Below are 25,479 nucleotides of genomic sequence, written 5' to 3' on the forward strand. Positions count from 1 at the left end.
TAAATATAAAACAAAAAGACAAATTAAGTAAATTTAAATATACCACTGACAAGAGATACCCCCCTTTTCAAATCCCCCTTACTGTCCTCAACCCAATATCCTACCCCTCTTACTCTAACAGCTCTCAGAATGCTGGTAATTAGGCCAGCATTCCAGAGAAATTTGGAAATCTGACAATCTCAAATGAAAGTCCTAAAATTCTGATATCAGAAGTTTCCCAAATGAAAGCCCCAACTGAAAGGGAGGGAGGGTGGGAGGATGGCTTAATTAACCCAATACTTTTCTTTCACTTTCCTCTAAATATCCTCAATTGGCTCATTCATCAATTCATTCATTTGCTACTAACTCAGGCACTGGTTTAAGTGCTGAAGTACAGCATTAACAGAACAAAGGTGTATGCCTAATGGAGCACACATTTTAGTGTGGGAGAGACAGACAATGTACAAGAAAATATATGTCAGTGCTGTGGATATTAAAGCAAAATAAAAGAGATAGCAAATATGAAAGACTAGTTTATATAGATTGGTCAAAGAAGGAAAGCACCTCACTGTTATGTAATATTTAAGCAAACATGAAGAAAGCAAGGGGTAGGCAAGCTGCTATCTGATGAAAGTAAAGCTAAGCAAAGTTCATTCAAGGTTCTAACTCAAGATAAGATTAAATAAAGTGGTAGCACATTTCACACTTCCTAGATATCACTTATTTTCTTAAAAAATTTTCCCTTTAAATTTAATTCAGAGGAAAGTTGTTTCAGAAGGCATCAATCATTTCTATGGCAATGAATGGCTGCTGGTGATTTGGCTTTACTAATTATAATGCCTAATGACACCAACGGAAAACCTTCAAGAAGTTTACCATTTATTCAACAATTTTTGAGTGCTCCCTACAAGGTACTATGCTGGGTGTTTTATTATACATTATCTCCACAAACATCCCTGGGGTATTATTCTTATTTTACAGATCAAAAAACAGATTTCAGAGAGAATAATTTGTCTAATATTACAAAGCACAGAACTGGGTTTTGAACTTGGGCCTTCCTGGCTGAAATACCCAAGTTTTATTGATGTCATACCTTGGAAACTCTTTTAAATAGTCTAGCTTTTCTGAGACCTTCTATTTTCTTGGTCTCCTACATTTTGACATGTCAACCAAAGATGACCTCTCCTTCCTCTGAATTCTCAAGCCCTTTGTTTATACTTTTCTTGTGGCATTTTTTGGTTATGACATTTATCTTATAAGTAGATTATGAAAGGGTGAAAAGGGAGCTATGTTTTATTCATCACAGTATCCTTACATCATAACACTCAGCACTGAACCTTGCACTTATCAGCACTTACATGTTCACAAACTACATGAATTCTCAATGCTGAGATGCCAATACGATCCTACAGCTCTTCAACTTCCCTGTACAGGTTGGTACATGAACTCAGTTTCATTCAAGATCATAATCACTCCCACTGACTTAGAAACTTAACCTCAATATTGTAGTTTCATTGTCAATAACACAAACTAGTATTTCTCAAAGTACAGTCCCCATACCAGCAGCATTAGCATCACCTAGAAGAAACTTGTTAAAAACACAAATTTTTCGGCCTCCCCTCAGACCTAGTCAATCTGAAATCCTCCCTGTGGGGTCCAGCAGCCAGTGTTTAGCAAGCCTTCCACATAATTCTGATGCACACTTAAGTCTGAAAACCACTGAACTAAGCTAAAGTAAGGAAACAGCTCAAAATAAAGAAAAAGCCTTTAAGCACAAAGACGTCCATTATTCAGCCCTGCATTATTTTTAAGAAAACTAGGCTGGGCGTGGTGGCTCACGCCTGTAATCCTAGCACTCTGGGAGGCCAAGATGGGAGGATTGCTCAAGGTCAGGAGTTCAAGACCAGCCTGAGCAACAGCGAGACTGTCTCTACTAAAAAAATAGAAAGAAATTAGCTGGACAACTAAAAAAACATATATATATATATATATATATACACATATGTGTGTGTGTATATATATATATATATATATATATAAAATTAGCCAGGCATTCTAGCCCAGGCAACAGAGTGAGATTCTGTCTTAAAAAAAAAAGAAGAAGAAGGAAAGGGAGAGGGGAGAGGAGAGAGGAGAGGAGAGGAGAGGCAGGGCACAGTGGCTCACGCCTGTAATCCTAGCACTCTGGGAGGCCCAGGCGGGTGGATTGCTCAAGGTCAGGAGTTCGAAACCAGCCTGAGCAAGAATGAGACCCCATCTCTACTATAAATAGAAATAAATTAATTGGCCAACTAATATATATAGAAAAAATTAGCCGGGCATGGTAGCGCATGCCTGTAGTCCCAGCTACTCGGGAGGCTGAGGCAGCAGGATTGCTTGAGCCCAGGAATTTGAGGTTGCTGTGAGCTAGGCTGACACCACGGCACTCACTTTAGCCTGGGCAACAAAGTGAGACTGTGTCAGAAAGAAAGAATGAAAAGAAAAGAATGAAAGAAAAGGGAGGGGAGGGGAGGGGAGGGGAGGGGAGGGGAGGGGAGGGGAGGGGAGGGGAGGGGAGGAAGGGGGAAAGGGGAGGAAGGGGGGAGGGGGAGGAAGGGGGAGGGGGAGGGGAGGGAGGGGGAGGGGGGGAGGGGAGGGAGGGGGAGGGGAGGGAGGGGGAGGGGAGGGAGGGGGAGGGGAGGGGCGGAAGGGGGGAGGGAAGGGGAGGAAGGGGGGGGGAGAGGAGGAGGGGGGGGAGGAAGGAAACCAAACCAGAACTGGGAAATAGGTGGATAAGTTATAGCACTTCCAAAAACAAGTGAAAAAAACCTGTAATCATTTAAAATGCCATTTATAATAGATTTTTAAGAACATGGGAAAATACTTATGCTATAACATTAAATAAACAAAGATTTAAAAAACTATTCATATTGCATGATCTTAAGTTATGCATAAAAATAGGTCTAAGAAAAAGAGCAAGACAGTAACATCACTGGTTATTTTGGGTGTATTTTCTATAATAAACATTTTTTAAACACAGCTTGCTAAAAGCACTTGAAAATAACTAATATGCTTCAATTGTAATTTACTCTCCTTTAATAACTAGATATCTCAAATTGGAGATTTTAGAGCCATTATAAACATTATAGTAAAAATGGCTCTCCCTTTGGAGCCAAACTGGATATACTTACAGCTCTTGCTATTGTCTTTTCACTAGAAAGTAACCTCTCACATATTCAATATTTCATTGCACTTTACTTCCAAAATTCTAACCATTGGTAATCTCAATTTCTATAACCTTTTCAACAGAATTTATATTTACCTCCACCTCCCAAGAGTTCAGCTCTTATCCATATCCAAATCTCTCAATAAACTTATGTATATATAAACCACCTGTCTTCTTACAATAGAATTTATTACATTAATCCTAAACAATGCTATAAAAAACTATCTATCCTAGCTCAGTGTCTACTCTGGTTGGGTATGGTGGCTCACATCTGTAATTCTATTACTTTGTAAGGCTGAAGAGGGAAGAGAGCTTGAGGGCAAGAGTTCGAGATATCGACATAGCGAAATCACATCTCTACCAAAAAAATTTAAAAATTATTCTGAGAGTGTATCTGAGTGTAAAATAAAAAAAAAATAAAAAAAAATAAAAAAATAAAAATTAGCAGGGTGTGATGGCACTCACCTACAGTCCCAGCTACTTGGGAGGCTGAGCCAAGCAGACCACTTGAGCCTAGGAGTTTGTGGCTGCAGTGAGCTCTGATGATGCCATTGTCACTAACTGAGGCAACAAAGTGAGACCTGTCTCAAATGAATGAATGAATGAATATGAATGAAGCTCCACAATGGCTCCCACAATGGGTGCACTCAAGAATGAAAATATCTTCCTTAAAATTGCTCCAGCAATCATCCCTTTTTTTTCCAGCAACCATCCTTAACAACTGAGCTTTTCTCATTTCAGCTAGCTACAAACACAAATTAGAAAACCACAGGCACAACTTTTTTCAAAAGATCAGTGTATTATATTATTTAGATAGCCCCTACCCATCCCTCCCTGCACTTCTCTGCCAAGTGCTACACTTTAGTTTCCCTCACTTGGCCTCTTGCCTACTGGTCCTTCGAGACTCTACCATTCCTCATGCTTTTGCACCTTTTCCATCTCCCCATCTCTACCCATCCTTTCTTGCACACACATTCTACACTTATTTTTTTCTCTTTTCTACCAGACCCCATTTACTCATTTATTCAACAAATATTTATTGAGAACCTCCTACCTTTTAGGCACTAAGGATACAACAGCAAGAAAGAGAAATACATTTCTAGTACTGTGACATTGGGTGAAAGACCATCACACAAAATATGAGTGTGTCACATGCCAAGAGAGAAGTAGCTGCAAAAAGTTATGGAATGACACAGCAGGGGCATGACCTCTGCCTAGTGAGTCAAGGATGCTTTCCCCGGAAGCAATACTGACATTAAAACCAAATGACAAGGCAGCAGCTAAAAGAAGGGAAAGAAAGGAGAGGTTCTCAGTCCAGAGCAAGATATAATACTCAAAAAAGTGGAAACGAGGTTGCAGAGCAGCACGAAGGGAATACAAGGTGTGAGGCTGGATAGACAGGCAGAGGTAAAATATAGATGTTAGGCTGGGCATGGTGGCTCACGCCTGTAATCCTAGCACTCTGGGAGGCTGAGGCAGGCAGATTACTCAAGGTCAGGAGTTCGAAACCAGCCTGAGCAAGAGCGAGACCTCATCTCTACTAAAAAAAAAATAGAAAGAAATTAGCTGGACAACTAAAAATATATAGAAAAAATTAGCCAGGCATGGTGGGGCATGCCTGTAGTACCAGCTACTTGGGAGGCTGAGGCAGGAGGATTGCCTGAGCCCAGGAGTTTGAGGTTGCTGTGAGCTAGGCTGATGCCACAGCATTCTAGCCCAGGCAACAGAGTGAGACGCTGTCTCAAAAAAAAAAGGTGTTAGATTTTGGATAAGATCAACAGCTGTAAATTAGAAATTTCATTGTGACTGCAGTGTGGAGAATAGGCTATAGGAGAACAAGACTGGAATCTGGGAAATCACCTAAGATGCTGCTGAGCAAACCAGGTGGAGACCACTAAAAGACGCCTAGCTTTCTGGTTTGGGTACCTAGCTAAATACAGAAAACCTGCTCTTCAGCACTCCCCAAAACATTCACAGCAGGACAACGAAGCTGACTAGTCAGGTCATGCAATAAGCACCAGGTGCAGGTGAATCCTTCCGTGGGACTAAGGGATGAGAAAAGGAGAGTAGTGTTTTCTTCTAGGCTGGGGACCCCAGAGCGTAGGAACTAAAAACTTAATTTTATGGGTTTATACCAGTAAGGAAGAATGGAGGACGGGCGCAGTGGCTCACGCCTGTAATCCCAGCACTCTGGGAGGCCGAGGTGGGCAGACTGCTCGAGGTCAGGAGTTCAAAACCAGCCTGAGCAAGAGTGAGACCCCGTCTCTACTATAAATAGAAAGAAATTAATTGGCCAACTAATATATATATAGAAAAAACTAGCCAGGCATGGTGGCACATGCCTGTATAGTCCCAGCTACTCGGGAGGCTGAGGCAGAAGGATTGCTTAAGCCCAGGAGTTTGAGGTTGCTGTGAGCTAGGCTGACGCCACAGCACTCACTCTAGCCTGGGCAACAAAGCAGAGACACTGTCTCAAAAAAAAAAAAAAAAAAAAGAATGGAGTATGAGCTGCTTCAGCTAATTCCCTACCAAGAGCTCCTCGTCAGGGCTTACCCTGGGCCAAGACTTTCCAGCAAGACCAGTAACCGGGATGCAAGTTCAGGTTAGGCAATAAGACTACTTCCACAATTCCCAGGACTTCTGCCTAGTATTAGACTAAACCTGCCTCTTACACTCATTATTCTAATCAAAAGAATAAATGATACGTAATTTTGGACATGTTATAAGAAGTACCTGTGAACACTGAGGTGGAAACATCAAATGGGCAGCTGGATATAGAGCTTCAGAGAACAGGTCCAGGTCAGAGATACATGTGTAATAGCAGAACACAGTCAAATGGTAAGTCAAACCAGGGCAGTGGACAAGACTTGTCAAAGTCTATGACTCCTGGTAAAAGGGGGGGAGGGAGTAAGTGGGGGCAGGAGGGAGATTCCATCTCCTTGGCTGATTTTAGGACTAAGTTAAGAGATTCAGGGTAAGTAGCCCTTATGCAAAATGCTTGGGACCAGAAGTGTTTCATATTTTGGATTTTTCTGAATTTTGAAATATTTGCATATATAATGAGATATATTGGGGATGGATCCATGTCTAAACATGAAATTCATTTATGTTTTGTATACACCTCATACACATAGAGTCAATGTAATTTTATACAATATTTTAAAATAATTTTGTGCAGGAAACAAAGTTTGTGCACCCTGAACCATCAGAAAACAAAGGTGTTGGCCAGCGCGGTGGCTCACGCCTGTAATCATAGCTCTCTGGGAGGCCGAGGCAGGCGGATCGTTTGAGTTCAGGAGTTCAAAACCAACCTGAGCAAGAGCCAGACCCCGTCTCTACTATAAATAGAAACAAATTAATTGGCCAACTAATATATATACAAAAAAATTAGCCGGGCATGGTGGAGCATGCCTGTAGTCCCAGCTACTCGGGAGGCTGAGGCAGCAGGATTGCTTGAGCCCAGGAGTTTGAGGTTGCTGTGAGCTAGGCTGACGCCATGGCACTCACTCTAGCCTGGGCAACAAAGTGAGACTCTGTCTCAAAAAAAGAAAAAAAAGAAAAAAAAAAAAAAAGAAAGCAAAGGTGTCAATATCTCAGCCACCCATGTGGACAATCAGTGGTTGTTTGGCATTACCATCATTCCTGATTCTGAATTTACATGCTGTAGATCAGTAATCATTTTCCTACACTTATTCACACATAAGTACTAACAGTAAAAAATATGGCATACCATTAACACAGTGAAAAATAATGTGTTCAGGGTAACTTGTGGTCAGTGCTCAAAAAGATTCAGATTTTAGAGCATTTCAGATCAGGGGTGCTCAACACTTTCATATTACTTCCCTACCTCAGTGAAGCCCATTTCTGTCCCTCCTTCTCTACCAATCTTTTCCAGGCTTTCTTCAAAGTATACTTTCAGCTATATACACTTACCAACTCTCACAATACAAAATGGTGAAGGATTAAAAAATCAACCACACTTGGCCTTGGAGGACACTTACACTTAACGTTTTGGAAAATTCTGTGAAAGCCAAAATAATTTCTCCAGTTTCCCCATCACAGCTCTCTACTTAACTCTTCTCTCCACTCTATTCTAGAAATACAGTTTTTCTCTTTGACTAGTGCAGAGTAGAATTATATTAAGTCTCCCTTGGAGCAGCTAGGATGGTTAAGCGTTTAGTTTTCAAAGGAATGCAGCCAATAAGCGAAATAAGCATCAAAAGAGGAAGCCGGGCCAGGTGCCAGTAATCCTAGCACTCTGGGAGGCTCAGGCAGGAGGATCCCTTGAGCTCAGGAGTTTGAGACCAGCCAGAGCAAGACTAGACCCGGGTTCTACTACAAATAGAAAAAATTAGCCATGCATGGTAAATTGCAGCTACTTGGGAGATTGAAGCAGGAGGATTGCCTGATCCCAGGAGTTTGAGGTTGCTGTGAGCTAGGCTGACACCCACCATGGTACTCTAGCCCTGGCAACAGAGCAAGACTGTGTCTCAAAAAAAAAGAAAGGAGGAAGGAGGAAGGAGGAAGTTAGTCTGACCCTTGCTCTAATACATATTTAAAAAAAAAAAAAAAAAAAAAAAGCAAGCCAGATGTCAAAATACTGAGTAAAATGGTGCTGAAATGAACACTGCAATATGGAGAATGCCCAAGCCATTAACCTCAAAGTAAATTTCAATATGTATGTTTCAGATACAAACTTTCATCCCTCATCTGTGACCTGTATTTTTTCCTTCCACCCACTACATCCTCTTTTATTAAAAGTAACACAAAGGGAAAACAATTTTGAAATCAAAGTGAGACTTACACACTCCAGCTGCAACTTCAACAAGATATCATCATGACTAAACTCATATGACTCATAACTTTCCAGAATTATGCAATTCATAACCGTTCAATTGAAATCATTTTTGGTGACCTATGGAGTACTCCAAAAGCCAGGGTTCCATTTATATATCTTTTGCCCTTCAGAAAAATGTTGTTATATGCCTAATTAACATTTAGTACTGCCATTACAGTAACATTTATAGGACAATAAAAATAAACAATAAATAATAAGCCATGCTCTTTAACTATAAAACTATTTGTTGGTCTTGACCAACTCAATCTAAATAATGGTAGGGTTAAGTTAAGCAATAAATTACATCCTGAGCTGTCAAACAAACATAACAAAGTCATTCTTCAAAAGAAAAAATACCCACAAGGTATATGTTCATCACCAACTATGTGACCCTAACACATAACTGCATCTTTCTGAGACTCATTTTTCCTTCTTCTTTATTAAAAAACTAGACATGATCTGTAAGGTTCATTTCAGTCTCTAAGTCCTAACAATCTCTAAGTTCCACCTTTAGAAAAGTCCTTATTTTCCAGGCCGGGCGCGGTGGCTCACGCTTGTAATCCTAGCACTCTGGGAGGCCGAGGCGGATTGCTCAAGGTCAGGAGTTCAAAACCAGCCTGAGTGAGACCCCGTCTCTACTATAAAAATAGAAAGAAATCAATTGGCCAACTAATATATATATATAAAAAAATTAGCCGGGCATGGTGGCTCGTGCCTGTAGTCCCAGCAACTCGGGAGGCTGAGGCAGTAGGATTGCTTGAGCCCAGGAGTTTGAGGTTGCTGTGAGCTAGGCTGACGCCACGGCACTCACACTAGCCTAGGCAAGAAAGCGAGACTCTGTCTCAAAAAAAAAAAAAAAAAAAAGTCCTTATTTTCCCTCTTCACCTACCTAACCTTAAAGTCTGGGCTCAAGCACCACCTCCTCCAAGAAGCCTTTCCTTTCCCAGGTTGGGCTGGGTACCCCTTTGTGATATACAGAAACCTGCCATAATGGGCTCTAGCACTCTCCTCCCATGTTGCTTTAGAAGCATCTGCTTTAGAAGCGTCTGTTTAGATGTCTGTATGTCTATTCCAGTATACCACAAGCCTTTGAATATGAATATTATCTGATCTTTGTATTTCCAATGCCACACATAATATTAATACTTGGCAGACAGTATGTGTTCTTCAAATACTTGGTCAATAAATGGGTAAGTCTATCCATTTTTCTGATACACATGGTCTGCACTTTGCAAATAAAAAAAACCACATGGTCAAAAACCCCTTATGATCTTTAAATACTGTTGTCAATCAATCCAGAAAGTAATGTTTTTCTCTATACTGTATGGTTCCCTAGGATTCGTTTTCCACCTGTGAACAAGAGAATGATAATAACATAAGTGAAACAAATGTGTTAGGGTGGTGCAAATATTGTGTTAGTACTTCAAAATAGATGTTTATTCTTTTAATTAACATTTATGCTTAAAATGAAGCAGATCCTCACTTTGTTGCTCCGTCTAAACCACATCCATACTTCAAAACTTTCCTTCAATTTGTATTGACTTATCACTTCTCGGCATGTCCTAACTGGCTCCCTTGACTTTCACTAAACTAGTCACTTGTAATCCATTTCAATTTGAGACAACTACAAGGCAGTTGTTCAGGTGAGAACACTCAACAGCTTTAATAGACATATCAATTACAACTTCTGTCCATTAAACAAGAAAAAAATGCCAGGCAACAATCTAATGCAAAAATTTTGATTATCCATAAAGAAAACCCATGTAGTGTCTCAATCTGCACAATATTATACCTGATATCATGGTGGGATGGGGGGACCAATACAATCATGAAAAATGACAAAGCTACAACTTTACACACTTGGAAAACAGACTGTTTCACACTTTTGTTACTAATTATTCAAACTGTCTTACATGTCAACTTTTTTTTTCTTTTTCTTTCTTTCTTTCTTTTTTTTTTTTTTTTTTTTTGAGACAGAGTCTCACTCTGTTGCACTGGCTAGAATGAGTGCCTAGGCATCAGCCTAGCTCACAGCAACCTCAAACTCCTGGGCTCAAGCAATCCAATCCTACTGCCTCAGCCTCCCGGGTAGCTGGGACTACAGGCATGCCCCACCAAGCCCGGCTAATTTTTTCTATATATTTTTAGTTGTCCAGCTAATTTATTTCTATTTTTTTAGTAGAGACAGGGTCTCGCTGTTGCTCAGACTGGTCTCGAACTCCTGAGCTGAAAAGATCAGTCCGCCTAGGCCTCCCAGAGTGCTAGGATTACAGGCGTGAGCCGACATGTCAACTTTTGAAAGATAAAGGACCCTAAGATACACTAAAAGTTTATAGAAATATAAATGACTTGCACCAAACTTCACATCTCAATATATGTCCATCCTTAAAAATCCAATCTCTCTGCAAAATCTAATTAAACAGAAACCCTCTACTTTCCAGGCTCTAAACTGATCAAACTGGTCATCCCTGCTAATTTCTTTGGTTGACATTGCAAGGAAAGCACTCACTGTGGCAGCATCACGAGTTGGCTTGGCAGGTTTTGGCCTCTCCCTATCCCCTAAGTACCTCCAATAAGTTACAACTTAAATAACCAAGAACGTGCTTATGATGTTCACAAAACGCAACTCCAAGACTCTACCTCCAGCAGCAAAAGCATATGAAACAACTCTAGTCGCCGCCTTCCAACCAGATTATTGCATAAGTACCTCCTACAGTAGAAATTCTAGTTCCCTCCAGATGAAGAACTCTGGAGCTTTGGGCCTTTCCTTTCCTTCTCAAAGTCCGGCCTTCGGTAAGAACACACATTAGATTTGTTCCTTAGCCGCGCAGGGTCCTTGGCCACATCTCCCTATTCAAACACGAGCCAACCACCCCCACCCCACCCCCACCCCCCGGCCCAACCCTCTTACCTCTTTCCCAACACACTCCACAAACGCAAACTCAGGGAGCAGACCCCTCCCAGACCCACAGTTACTACAGGAAGCCCCTCCAGTACCCCTTTCCCACACGAGACAAGCTCATCTTTATTCTTTCCCTAAACTCAGAGAGCCACACCCCCTTCCTACTTTGAAAACTTAGGGACGAGCCACCATCACCCAATACCCCGCCCCCAAACACCTGATAGATCCAGCTCCCCAGCTCTTCCCTCAAAGCAGCGCGCTCCAGGCGCCGGCCTACGCCAGCTCCCCCCGGGTCTTTACCAAGTCGCTGATGGGAGCCGAAGCCTGGGTCGTCCGGAGGTCGCGGTGCCAGCACGAAAGGAACCAAGCTGGTCAGGAAGAAGAGACACTGCCTCATGTTCCCGGCCTGGCCACCGGCTCCACCTCTCTAGACAGCCTTTGCCGGACGGGGGTTCGGAAACTACTCACATTGGGGAAGGAGGGGATCCGCCCGGCCCGGCCCGGCCCCTCAAACCTCTTTCTCCTCCCGCGCCGCCTACCGGGAAGACGCTAGAGTCACTCGCTAGGCCCCCGGAAGCGCAGGTGGCGCTCCTAGAGGCCCGCTCAGCCCGCTTCCGGCCACCGCCGACCCCCCCCCTCCCCACCCACAGCCGGAAACCGGGTGCCGCGCGGCCTGTCGGGACATTTCGCTCATCCAGCCCCGCGCCGGCGTGCAGCGGGCTCTAGGGCTGCCGCCATCTTGCGGCTCCTCCGTCAGCCCCGCCCGCCTTGTCCCGCTGGGGTTTGGCCGGCGCCAGACTGGACGCGGCCCTCGACGTCCTAACTCGACCCAGCTCGGCCTTGCCTCTGTCCCCGGGTGACCGCGGAGAGGGTAGGCGGGGTCTCAGGCGCATCTGGCCGCCTCCTTTGTCTTGGTCCCATATCAGTTTAGGATCCCTGCTATCCCTTTTACTAAAGGAGCTGTAAAAACCTGATTGGGGCCTGCCGACCGGCTTCCGCAGGGCCGACGAGGGTGCGTGCCTGTCCCCAAGCCGCAAGCTGTCTGCCGTTGTGCTCACATGGGAGGGCAAGGGCGTGAATCAAGCCACAAGAGTGCCCAAGGGACGAAGGCTGGGCCCCTGGAGGAGACCCACGACAAAGGGGCTGTGCCTCACCGGGCACCGAGCCCAGCCTCCAAAGCCCGCGTCCATGCACCCGCTCCTGCGAGACAAGCTTCCTGGATACCTGGATCAGGTATCCAGCTCATCGTCTGACAGCCAGAGATGTCAGTGGTCTCTGTCTGTCCATTGTCACAGAAAGGCTTTGAGGGGAAAACTAGGCGTTTCCTGAATGCACATTTGCTCCTTGCCCCCGTTGTAGGGAGAGGGTCTGCAGGTATTTCCAGAAACTAGAGTCCTGGGCCCTTTTAATCTGTGAGTTCAGGATCTGGAATCTTACTGAAAAGTGGCTTACTAATAATCTGTTTAACACATAAACTGCCACGTGAGTTGTATTTAACTCACGCTAGTTTAGAGCCCCGGGTCTCATGAAACATATGTAAGTCACACATCTCTTCACCTGGGGAGCTGCCAAAACTATTTTTCAAGTTGCGTATGACTCATGCACAGAAAATAAAAAATAACAAATTTTTTATTAAATTAGAAAGGGTTGTCTTGTTTTCGAAGTTTTTATTCTATTTTCATAATAAACATCGTGGCCCCAAGGAGAAAAAAATTTTTTTCTAGTGTGTCAGTGTATTAACAGAGGAAAATTCACTATCAAACAGAAGGTAAGGAAAATAAATTCACAGCATGTTAAACACACCTCCCCCTTGTTTTCATTAAAACACCTGTGGCCTAACTTGTTATCTCTAAGACTTGCTTCTCAGCCTTGAAAAGCCCTAAGCAGACGGTGGGGGTGTAAGCTCCCCACTTCAGGTCTCACCAGTACCAGATTCTAAGGACTCAGATTAACTGGCCTCACAGGGAAAGAAAAAGAAAGAAGACCTGTAACAAACACCTCTGCCACCAGCTTTTGTTATCAGCTTGTTGAAGTAGGGGGGGAAAGCCATTTTTACCCTTTAATAAAAACTCCAAGCAACTTTTCATTAGCTGCTGACAGTTCCTTTCTCTGTGTTGTGGCCATTCCCTCCTTCTGTCTCCAGCTCCCTTTTTTTTTTTTTAAGGAAAATAAACTTTGTATTCTTTTATCCTAAACTGTGTGAAATTTTTTTTCCAACCCCATACTGTAAGCTTCTCATGAGGTCCCCCCTCTTTCATTTGGTGGCCTATACAGAGAGGAGAAACTGAGTCACTTTTCTATCCCCATTATGGGAACTTCACATTTCTGTCTTTGTTATGGGGAGTCACTCCTGTGTCTCCATACGAGGAGCTCAATTTTCTGCTTCTGTCTGTAGACTGTTCCCTCCTCTGCTACACAGCTCCCAGGACTTCATTCTCAGTGCTCTCCTTTGGAATTTGGTAAGTCTCTAGGCCTCTAAAAATAGTCATATGTTCAAAGTTGGGAGTGACAGCTTTCTGGTTTGGTCAAGGATTAAAAACCCAGTGCTGAGTCTACCATTTGGGAGGGTATTGGGGGGTGGTGCTGGGGGAGTCCCTTGGAGGTCCAGATCTGAGTCAGAACTTGGGACACCTGTTTTCTGGCCAGATCTCTAGGTCACAGTCTGACTCAGAGTTCAGGGATGCCTGATGTCTGGTCAGAATTCCAAAGGTCATCTGAGTTTGGAACGCCCCCTCAGATTTCTTCCATTTTCAACATAAGACATCCCTAAATGTCCTTTTCCTTCTCCTAGTTGCCATCACAGGCAACATTGTGTTAAATGAAATTTGGCCCAAGAATGGATCTCTTAATCATAATGCTATTCTGCCAGTTGACCTTCTATTGCCACTGGCACAGCAAGAGGGTCTAAAGTTCTCTACATTCAGGCTTTCTTTAAACTTGCTAGACTCTAATCTTCACTCTGCCTGCCACATTTTACTTCTTAACCCCTTCATCTCTCTCACTGTCTTCACTTTCCAGATGAGGTTTCTGTTTTACCTCCCTCTTTCAGTATACTTCCCCCTATTCCTCCTCCTCCATCTCTGCCACTCTCACCTGGCCACACTCAGACTGGCTACTCCAAACTCCCTTTCTGCCCTTTCAAGGGAAAAAAACTTTTAATTCCAACATAGTAACATCAGCCGCCAGAGATGTGAAAAACTAAAAATCCCTCAGGCCTATGGGGTAGATAGAATCCTACTATTCCTTCTTTCAACCGGACATATTACCTCTCTGCGATTCCTACATGTACCTCATGTTTACCTCCATTGGCTGAAATGACTAACTTATGAAGGCATAGAACATAAAGATCACCTTACAATGCTTTGTTTCAATATATCCATAGATACTTGTCTAAATCCCAAAAACCGAACCTACCTTCTCTGTGGATCAAATGCTTATCTCTGCTTCTTGACAAACTGGATAGGAACTTGTACTCTGGCATATATAATCCCTAACCTTACTCTTACCAATGCTATCTTTCCTCTCCCTATTTAGCACGCTGCCTTTGTTGTCCTCACAATAATTGCAGTAACAACAGGGCTTGCTACTGACACTGCTGGCTTTTTAAATTCAGTCTTTACGACCCAAAGATTGTTTTTAGAAATAAGCCAATCAGCCATGGACTCAACCCAACAAATTACTATATTACAACAACAAATTCCCTGGTACTTGTTTTGCAAAAAAGGTGAACTCTTGGTCTCTTAACTGCTAGTCATGGAGACACATGTGCTATACTAGAAGATTACTGTTTGTTAACTAGTCAGAAAAAATACAAACTGACATTCAAGACATTCTAAAAAGGACTAATACACTTCATGGACAAGGAACTTCTGGTGTATTTGGCAGGATTTTAAACTCCACCTGTGGCCATGGTTCTCTTGGTTAAACTCCACCATGATTAACATTGGTTAACACCTCTATTAGGGGCCCTTGTGATTCTGCTTTTAGCTCTAGTTTTTGGAATCTACATTCTCCGCTATCTAATAACATTCATACAAAACTGAATTCAACCCTTAGCAGTTTCTCTTCAGTGACACCCCCATTCTGCCTTTAATCTTACTTTTAAAACTGTCCGTCTTCAGGCCGGGCGCGGTGGCTCACACCTGTAATCCTAGCACTCTGGGAGCCCGCAGCAGGCAGATTGCTCAAGGTCAGGAGTTCGAAACCAGCCTGAGCAAGAGCGAGATCCCATCTCTACTATAAATAGAAAGAAATTAATTGGCCAACTAATATACATAGAAAAAATTAGCTGGGCATGGTGGCGCATGCTTGTAGTCCCAGCTACTCGGGAGGCTGAGGCAGAAGGATTGCTTGAGCCCAGGAATTTGAGGTTGCTGTGAGCTAGGCTAATGCCATGGCACTCACTCTAGCCTGGGCAACAAAGTGAGACCCTGTCTCAAAAAAAAAAAAAACAAAATCAAAAACTGTCCATCTTCAATTCCTCACCTTTCATGACCCAAATGACCTCTCTACCCAATGACCCAGCAGAAAACAAATACAAAAGGTTTGAGACCTCCATCCATATTCCCCATTTTCTGAATTCATTAAATAAAAATTTTAATTTTAACCAAAGACAGGGAGAAATGAAAGGTGGCCTTACTAATAACCTATCTAACAGGAAAATAAACTATCAAATGGAAAGTAGGGAAACAAAACTCACAGCACAGCTGGGCGTGGTGACTCCCACCTGTAATCCTAGCTCTCTGGGAGGCCGAGGCGGGCAGATCATTTGAGTTCAGGAGTTCGAAATCAAACCTGAGCAAGAGCGAGACCCCGTCTCTACTATAAATAGAAAAGAAATTAATTGACCAACTAAAAAATATATATACAAAAAATTAGCCAGGCATGGTAGCACATGGCTGTAGTCCCAGCTACTCGGGAGGCTGAGGCAGAAGGATTGCTTGAGCCCAGGAGTTTGAGGTTGCTGTGAGCTAGGCTGACGCCACGACACTCACTCTAGCCTGGGCAACAAAGTGAGACTCTCTCACACACACAAAAAAAACCTCACAGCACATAATTGCCCCTTTGAAGAGAAAACTCACAACACAACTACCATTTGTTTTTATTAAAACACCCGTGGCCTAACTTGTTATCTCTAAGACTTGCTTTTTAGCTTTGAAGAGCCCTAAGTGGACAGTAGGGATGCGAACTCCCCACTTCAGCTCTTGCCAGCACCAGATTCCAGGGACTCAGATAAGCTGGCCTCACAGGGAAAGCAAAAGAATAGCTTTGCTGCCGTTTCTGTTACCAGCATGCTAAAGCAGGGGGAAAAAAAAACATTTTTACCCTTAAAACTCTAAACAACTTTCCCTCAGCTGCCCATTTCCTTTCTCTGTGTGCCGTGGCCATTCCCTCCTCTCACTCTCTGAGGAAAACAAACTTTGTACTTCTTTCTATCCTAAACACTGTGTGAGAATTCTTTCTCCAACCTGCGCTGTGAGCTCCTTGTGAGGTTCCCACCCTGACCCTTCCCACTGACTTCTTACGGTTCAATCCTACACTTGGGCAGTTTAGCTTAGATAGGAAATTTTCCAAGGGAGTTTGTGTTTTGCAGTTCTTTGTTTAATTTTAGTTCTGTGTAGTTTAGTTAGTGTTCATGGTACTCAACAAAACATTCTAGCCATGTTGGATGCATATTGTTCAACTGAACTTTATACAAGTAGGACATAACACATTTTCCACTTAAGAGTAGGTAGGACAACTTTATCATGAAATGGTAAATTGGAAGGAGTAAAATAGTAGTCCTGGTCAACTCTCAAGGCATGTTTCTAATAAAATACTCCAATTGTCATTTAAATTTATGTTCACTGCAGTATGCTCCAGTAAAACATCAACATGTTTTTTAGCAGTTATATCCTTAATTACTGCTTTTGTACATTTTTGGCTTATATCAACTGAACTTGTTCTGTAAACCTCAGGTATAAAATACCTTCATTAAACATACACATTGGGGCATACCTAATGAAAAAGTAAATAGAATTTCACCTCTGTAAATTAATTGCATATAATTTTTTCAAAAACTATTCCATAAGAATATGACAGTTGTGTATGGTTTTTTTGGTATGCAAAAAAAAACACCATAATTTATTCTCTGAGCATCCAGGGACCATACCCTCCAGTTTATAACTTCAGTAGATTGTACAGTATATTCCTTTCGTGTCCCCCACAGCTCTTACATACCTGTTTAGTAAATGTCACTCAAAATAAAAAGAAAAAACAAAGAGCTCCTGATCCATTTTCCTATAACCAGAAGTCCTAGATTTTCAGGGACAGTCAAGTAATCTTTTCAATTCACAAATCAGGACCCAAATTTTGATTCCAATTTGAAGTTCATCTTTCATTTATCAGTTGTCCATACCTTTAAGAGAAAAGAGCACCACATGGGGGAGATGAAGAGCCAGAAGAACATGATTAAGAGGGACACACTGGATAAAAAACTACTAGTAGACGTCAATGTTCTTCAAACTTATTCTCCTACCTCCAAAAGAATTTTTTAAAAATATATACTGTGTAGGCACATTTTAAAAAGTTTTCATCATAGATGTTAGTAGTTGCAAAGTTTGAATTTCCAGCATAATGTAAATACTGACATGATGGGATTAAGACCACTGGGACTTAGGGATGCTATGTCTGAGGCTGTGAGAGGAGAGGAGGTGAAGGAATTGCCCAAGCAGAAGCCTGGAATAAGTGCAGATGTTAGCTGCCTAGTTGGGGGACATATATCAGTGATCTGGGAGTGCAGCAAAGCATGCTCCAACCTCAGAGCCTAAGGGGTCTCACGCATGAAAAGCTGCAGGCGGCCTGACATGAAAACTTCTCATGGCTGTAGAGGTGGATTGCAATATGTCAGCCCGGGAGAAGGGTCTCAAGGCTTCCATAGTGTTTGCACCCTAGGCCAAGTTCCTTCTCTCCCTTTCTCTCAACAATGCCCCAGTTAATGTAAAACCAGTTTCCCAGTGGGAAGCATGTAGTTTCCTTGTTCCTTGAACAAATGGGTCGCAGCTACTGATAAAAATTGACATCCATGTACATAGCTTGAGCTTGGGATAAATCAGTTTACCTTGATCTAAAGAGTTGTACCTACTGAAGAATTATGTGTTTTTCACTTCTAGAAAAGAGAAGGAAATTAGCTAGGACACCTTGCGATTTTGGGGGAGCCCCAAAACCTTTGATCATTGTATCCTGTGATTTTTTCACATGAGATCATTGTATTTTGCAACATGGCAAAGAGAATAAAAAGCAAGTGCTGGGGTTCAGTCACTGCCACCTTAGCACCGGAGTACTGGTGGTCCCCTGACCTCCCTGCTTTCTTAACTATTATTTCTGTGTCTGTGTCTTTGTTTTTCTCATCTCTTGCAACAGGGGACTCTATCTTTATTGGGGATGTCACGAACCTCCGATACCAACATTTAAAATTAAAGCTGTTAGGTCATTCTTTTATTATTTTTAAGTTTTTTGTTTTGTTTTGTTTTTTTTTTTTGAGGCAGAGTCTCACTCTGTTGCCTTGGCTGGAGTGGCCGTGGCGTCAGCCTAGCTCACAGCAACCTCAAACTCCTGGGCTGAAGCAATCCTCCTGCCTCAGCCTCCCGAGTAGTTGGGACTACAGGCATGTGCCACCATGCCCTGCTAATTTTTTCCATATATTTTTAGTTCGCCAATTAATTTCTTTCTATTTTTAGTAGAGACGGGGTCTCGCTCTTGCTCAGGCTGGTTTCAAACTCCTGACCTTGAGCAATCCTCCCGCCTTGGCCTCCCAGAGTGCTAGGATTACAGGCGAGAGCCACCAGGCCCAGCCTATTTTTAATTTTTATTTTTTTAAGACTAGTCAAGTGCAGTAGTGAGAACTGGGAAAGAGTAGCAAGGAGTTCCATCTGTAACTGACTGTGAATAACTAAAATAACTCGCCTCCTTTGGACCAGCCAGGAATTTAAATAACTTAGAGATATGACAGACACTGTGGGAGCCAGCCTCCAAAATGGGCTTGTGTCCCAACATTCACACTGTGGTATAGTCAGGCCTCTTCCTCACTGGACCAGGGTTGGTTTGTGTGACCACTTGCGTTCAGCAGAAGTGATGCTATGTCGCCTGCGAGATTAGGTGGTGAGAGACTCTGTCCTCCATCTCAGGTGCTTTCTTGCTTGCATGTTGTCTTGGATCACACAGTATTGGGGAAGCCAGCTTTCATGTTATGAGAGCACTTAAGAAAGCTCTAGGGAGCCCAAAGGAACAGGTTACCAGCCAACAGTCAGCAAGGAGCCGCCAAGACCATGTGCTTGAGCTTGGAAGGAATTCTGTAACCCCAGGCAAGGTTTGAGATCATTGCAGCTCCTTACCTCATAACTGCTACTAAGCCACTCCCAGATTCCAGACCCTGGGAAACTAGGAGATGAATGTTTGTTATTTTAAGCTCTGAAATTAGGGGTAATTTGTTACACAGCCACTATTATCTGTTCAAAAAATATACAAACAAGTTGACTGGATCCTGGGTTCTTAATGCCCAAAGTGATTCTTTTAATTTAGGATTTAATAAAGAAAGTAAAAGATGACTTGAGATTCCCCAATCCCATGCTGTGAAATGAATTACAATTTAGATGCTGCAAGTGAATAAGAGGAAAATAAATATTTGCAATTATTAAAAACATATAATCTGGCTGGGCGAGGTGGCTCACGCCTGTAATCCTAGCACTCTGGGAGGCTGAGGCAGGCGGATTGCTCGAGGTCAGGAGTTCAAAACCAGCCTGAGCAAGAGCGAGACCCGTCTCTACTATAAATTCACTGGCCAACTAATATATATAGAAAAAATTAGCCAGGCATGGTGGTGCATGCCTGTAGTCCCAGCTACTCAGGAGGCTGAGGCAGAAGGATCGCTTGAGCCCAGGAGTTTGAGGTTGCTGTGAGCTAGACTGATGCCATGGCACTCACTCTAGCCTGGGCAACAAAGCGAGACTCTGTCTCAAAAAAACAAAAAAAAACATATAATCTGGGCAAAGCAGCTCACTCCTGTAATCCTAGCATTTTGAGCAGCTGAGGCAGGAGGACTGCTGAGGCCAGGAGTTCAAGACCAGCCTGAGCAAGAGCAAGACCCCATCTTTACTAACTATAGAAAAGTTAGCCAGGCGTGGTAGCATGTACCCTGTAGTCCCAGCTATGTGAGAGGCTGAGGCAGGAGGATCACCTGAGCCCAGGAGCGTGAGGTTGCAGTGAGCTATGATGATGCTACTGTATTCCAGCCTGGGGGACAAAGCGAGACCTTGTCTCAAAAACAAAAACAAAAAAACCATATAGCCACATATTGGTCTACAGTTAACTACCAAACCCACACAAGTATTGATAAAAACCATTAGTATAAATGACCAGAGAAATGGCTGTTTGTTCTGGCTTGAGATTGTTTTTGTTTTCTTCTGTTGTCATCCCAGTTCTGTTTCTCTTATTAGCTACTTCTTTGTCTTACACCAATCTCACCAGTCCTTATAGATGTATAGAGCCTTCACCACTCTATTTCTAAAATGCTAATTATTCCTACATTTGTATGCTTTCTTATGCATGAATAAGCACCAACAAGTATGAGTCTATACACACATCTCCCTAAGACAATAGATGCCACTTACTGAAATATGATGGCATACAAAGCCACGTGCCCATAACTCTAGTTTCCAGCGCTTTAGTTCAGAAATTGTAACCTAGTTCAGATCCTTTTAGGAAGAAAAACAAAAATATGTTATGCATGGGGCAAAGCAGAGATATTTGCAGATCCTCGCTGATAAACAAATGATTTTGGGGGGAATTTCTTTAATGGGTAAGAAAATAACCAGGCTTACTTGAAACTGGAACAATATTTTCCAAGTTCAAAAGAGAAGGAAGGGCCGGGCACGGTGGCTCACGCCTGTAATCCTAGCACTCTGGGAGGCCAAGGTGGGAGGATCACTCAAGGTCAGGAGTTCGAAAGCAGCCTGAGCAAGTGTGAGACCCCATCTCTACTAAAAATAGAAAGAAATCAACTTGGCCAACTAAAAATATATAGAAAAAATTAGCCGGGCATGGTGGCACATGCCTGTAGTTCCAGCTACTTGGGAGGCTGAGGCAGAAAGATCGCTTGAGCCCAGGAGTCTGAGGTTGCTGTGAGCTAGGCTGACACCACAGCACTCACTCTGGCCTGGACAACAGAGTGAGACTCTGTCTCAAAAAAAAGAGAAGGAAACCAGCCATTTCGTTGAGAAATGAATCATACTATTATTTCAAGAAGATACATCTCCAAAATTTCACTAACCATTACCACCACTGCCCCTTCACATACTTTTTTTATACCTCGATTACCAGGCATCCTTGTCTTTGTCACAGATTATTTGCAGTGGCTCAGCTGGACATCACCTGCAGAAGCATCATGTGTCCCGTGTATCGTGTGCCACGCAAAATAAGAAGCTGCGCTGGTTCTTTTCCTTCTTAAATCCCCGTTTCTCTCCCTTGAGGTCTCAGCGTAATTGAACCACATGAATAACAGAACACAGTAGGTTGGATAAAGAGAACAAATGGAAATCTGTGCTGGTTTGAAATTACCTCAGGTCTGAAGTGGCCAAAAGTCATTTCTCTTGGGTTGGCAGGCCCCAGAGAGGAGATGCTTAACAATTATCCTCCAGTTCTGCAACAGCCAGAGACCTTAATTGAAAACCTGTTCTACTTAGTGCTCTTCAGAAAAACTGAACTCAGCTGTTCAAGGTTTAAAATCTGATAAAAGCCGGGGATGGTGGTGCATGCCTGCAGTCCCAGCTACTTGGGTGGCTGAGGTGGGAGGATTGCTTGAGGCCAGGAGTTCAAGGCTAAAGTCAGCTCTCACTGCACTCCAGATTAGGCCACCGAGAAAGACCCCATCTCTAAAAAATTAAAAACTAATAGTAATAATACCAAAGAGATACACATTATACCTTTGTCCTCAAAGGACTTATATTCTAAAAGATAGATACAGAGGAACACAAAAACACCCAAAGCTGATAGTGGCTTCAAAAAAATTGGGGGTCATGCATTTTTTTCACATTAATTTTTTTTTAAATAAATTTTTATTTTGGAAAAATTTTAGATTTACAGAAAAGTTGCAAAATAGTACAGACTTTCCATATACTCTTCATCCAGCCTCCCTAATGTTAGCATCTTATATAATAGTGGTATCTTTGTGAAAACTAAAAAAACTAACATTGGCATAATACTAGTAACTAAACTGCAGACATTTTTCAGATTTCAGGTGTTTTTTGGGGGGTCAGTATCTTTTATGGCCTTTAAAAATTGTGATAAAATGCATCTAACATAAAATTTACCATTAACATTCAATACATTCACAGTGTTATGTAATCACCACCATCATCTGATCACCATCAGAACATTTTAATCTCCCCAAAAGGAAACCCCATACCCATTAAGCAGTCACTTGCGGGCCGTTCCTCCTCCTCCCTGGCAACCACTAAGTGGACTGCAGTATTGCCACTAATGTCCTTTTTCTGTTCCAAGAGCCAGTCCAGGATACCACATTGCATTTAGTCACATTAATGTTTTACTCTTTAGTTCATATAAAGCTGCTTTAAATATTTCATTCTGTAGAAAAGCACTTGTTAATATAGTTAATTGGTGTTCAAGAAACTGTCCAGCTCCTTCCCTCTCTCCTTCAAATTCATCTCATAGCACCTCAAGTAGCTTGCTTGCATCTGGTTTCCCCTCCACCAGTGTTTCTACTTGTCTTCCATAACACTGGCTGTCTCCTACTCATGGACTTTTATAATCCATTCTTCATTTTATCCAGCCCTGCTGTGTCCCTTGATGGTATTTTGCTATTCTCCACCAAAGCGTAAGTTTCTAAGGCAAGGACCCTACACCTTCCATATCAAACAACAGTCTTGTACATATTCAGTGTATTAAATAAATTCTATTAAGCTGTCTGACATACAGCCAGATGTCTCACTATTTCCCCATTTAAATCAAATAAATTAGACAATGTAATGCTTACAGTGGGTTGAATAATTGTGTCCCCCCCAAAAAAGTTATGTTCAAGTCTTAAGCCCTGGTGCTTGTGAATGTGACCTTATCTGGAAATAGGGTCTTTGCAGATGTAATCAAGTTAAGATGAGGTGATACTGGATTGGATGAGCCCTAAATCCAATGACTGGCAGCCTTTTTCTTTTTTGTGACAGAGTCTCACTTTATTGCCCAGGCTAGAGTGAGTGCCGTGGCGTCAGCCTAGCTCACAGCAACCTCAAATTCCTGGGCTCAAGCCATCCTCCTGCCTCAGCCTCCCGAGTAGCTGGGACTACAGGCTTGCACCACCATGACCGGCTAATTTTTTTTCTAAATATATTAGTTGGCTAATTAATTTCTTTCTATTTATAGTAGAGATGGGGTCTCACTCTTGCTCAGGCTGATTTCGAACTCCTGACCTCGAGCAATCTGCCCGCCTTGGCCTCCCAGAGAGCCAGGATTACAGGCGTGAGCCACCGTGCCCGGCCTGGCAGCCTTTTAAGAAGAGAAGTGACACAGAGACACAGGGAGAACACCTTGTGATGATGGAGGCAAAGATTGGAGTTATGCATGAATAAGCCAACGAACACCAAAGATTGCCCACAACCACTGGAAGCCAGGAAGGAAGGCAAGAAGGATTCTTCCCCGGAACCTTCAGATGGAGCATGGCCCTGCTGACACATTGAATTTGAACTCCTGGCCTCTGGAACTGTGATAAAAAATTTCTATTGTTCTGAGCCACCCATTTGGGGATAATTTGTTAGGGCAGCCCTAGGGAAACTCACAAATACGATGCTCATGGAACACATCTTGAGGTCAGCTCCTCTTCAGCCTTTTCTTCTGAAATTCCTCTTGCCCAGAACAAACATCTTTGCTCTACAGTTCCAGCTACAGTTCCAGCTACAGTTCCAAAAACCTACCCATCTTGGCCATGTGAGGTACTGCTGTAGCTTGCAAAGTCACCACCATTTTTTAAGAGTCTCAAGTCTTTTTAAGATCTCATTTATTCTCTCACAGTTCTGGAGGCCAATGTCCAAAATCAAGGTGTCAGGAAAGCTATACGTTATGCAAATATTTAGTCATTCAAAGCCATTCTGACATGCATAGGGTGATGCTGTCAGGTAGCCAGCAGGGAGAGAATAAGTTTGCATCTTTTTCTACTCCTGTCTACTTCTAAGTCTCTTGTGATTTAATCATTATTCAACTCCTCCTGCTTTCTCCACGAAGCCCTGAGGCCTGGTCATATTAGGTGTGGACCCAACTATTTACTGCTCCTCCCTCCCCATGTTCTTTGCTTCTGTTCTTAGCCTGGGGGAAAGCCCTCCTTGTCCTGGGCCAGACATACTGTCAGGGCATGGGACTGACTCCATTTATCTGTCCCAGGAAAATAAAACACAGTAACTGGTTAACAGTCTTGAATAATTTGCTCTTTGCTTTTTGGCAAATTTCAGTTTATTCTTGCTTGAGAAATTATAGTATTAATACATCTACAAGTAATTCCCCATTTTCAACCTGTCCCAGCAATTTAACCTCCTTGCTTACTTTGCCAAGGCTGCTGTCAAGTAGCTGTATGCTTGGCCTCCTCCTCTTTCTTTTCCCCTATCCTGCCCACTGGCAGAGAGCCTCTTGTGAGTCCTAAGACGACCAAGATATCAGGCATCGTGAGACTGAGAGAAAAGCAGCAAAGCCATGGGTAATGAAGGCCCAGAACAAGAAGTGTCAGGATCTTAGGGGAGTGCCTTTTATATCTTTGGAATTGTTCAGTAATTTTCCAGAGAGATGCATGTTTGGGGCCAAAGGAGTGGTGTCTCACCCACAGTTAGTGCTCAATAAAGGTTTATTGAACAAAAACAAATGTAGGCTTGGAGAGTCCTGGCTGATGAGATGCAAGCCCATCCTCCTTATACAAAATGGATCATTTACTTATATAAAGTGGCTCAAGAAAAAAGAGGTGATCAGGTTGTGGACAATCTGTTTACTGCAGACCCTTTGGCTCAAGGGGGGGGGGGGCGGCATTCACATTGCAGCTGCTGTGAAAAGTCCCCAGAGCTGTGCAGTCCAGAAGCTGACAGCAGCATTCCTAGGGGGACCGAGAGGTCAGGGTCTAGGGCCCTGATGGATGAGATCTGCTTATGAAAACATCTTAGAATCTAGACTGCAGAAGTACTCTTGCTTCCACACTGTTCAGATTATGCATGCAAAATGAGTGAGAACAGCTGGTCCAGTGTGCATCTCAGCCGGTGTGGAGCTTAGAGGTCCCATAATTCTGATCTGCATGGTCACTATGCAGTTCTGAATTTTGTCTCTGAGGTCACTTGAACAGCCAGAATATAAAAGGGTTGCCTCGAGTGGACATTACCTTTTATTTATTGGCTTACTCTAAAAGACAAGTTGATGCAGAATTAGATTGGCTCATTATTATTAATAATATCATGTGCAGCTCTCGATATTTGATCACCATGACTGTCTAGTATGTACTGATTTATTTACATTCTGCCTTGTTCCAGAAATAATTTCAAA

General features: G+C 42.7%; 1 protein-coding gene across 1 annotated transcript in view; it reads right to left on the bottom strand.

Annotated features, from left to right (window-relative positions):
- Nucleotides 1-11,539, bottom strand: part of ADAM17 (ADAM metallopeptidase domain 17) — a 55,686-nt gene extending 44,147 nt beyond the window's left edge. Inside the window, exon 1 of the mRNA XM_012785691.3 lies at nt 11,224-11,539. Coding sequence (XP_012641145.2) covers nt 11,224-11,320 — 97 coding nt within the window. The 5' untranslated portion in view covers nt 11,321-11,539. The remainder of the gene's footprint in view (nt 1-11,223) is intronic.
- Between the last annotated feature and the right edge of the window lie 13,940 nt (nt 11,540-25,479).

The sequence above is a fragment of the Microcebus murinus genome, chromosome 3, assembly GCF_040939455.1.
Source record: "Microcebus murinus isolate Inina chromosome 3, M.murinus_Inina_mat1.0, whole genome shotgun sequence".
Taxonomy (NCBI): Eukaryota; Metazoa; Chordata; class Mammalia; order Primates; family Cheirogaleidae; genus Microcebus; species Microcebus murinus.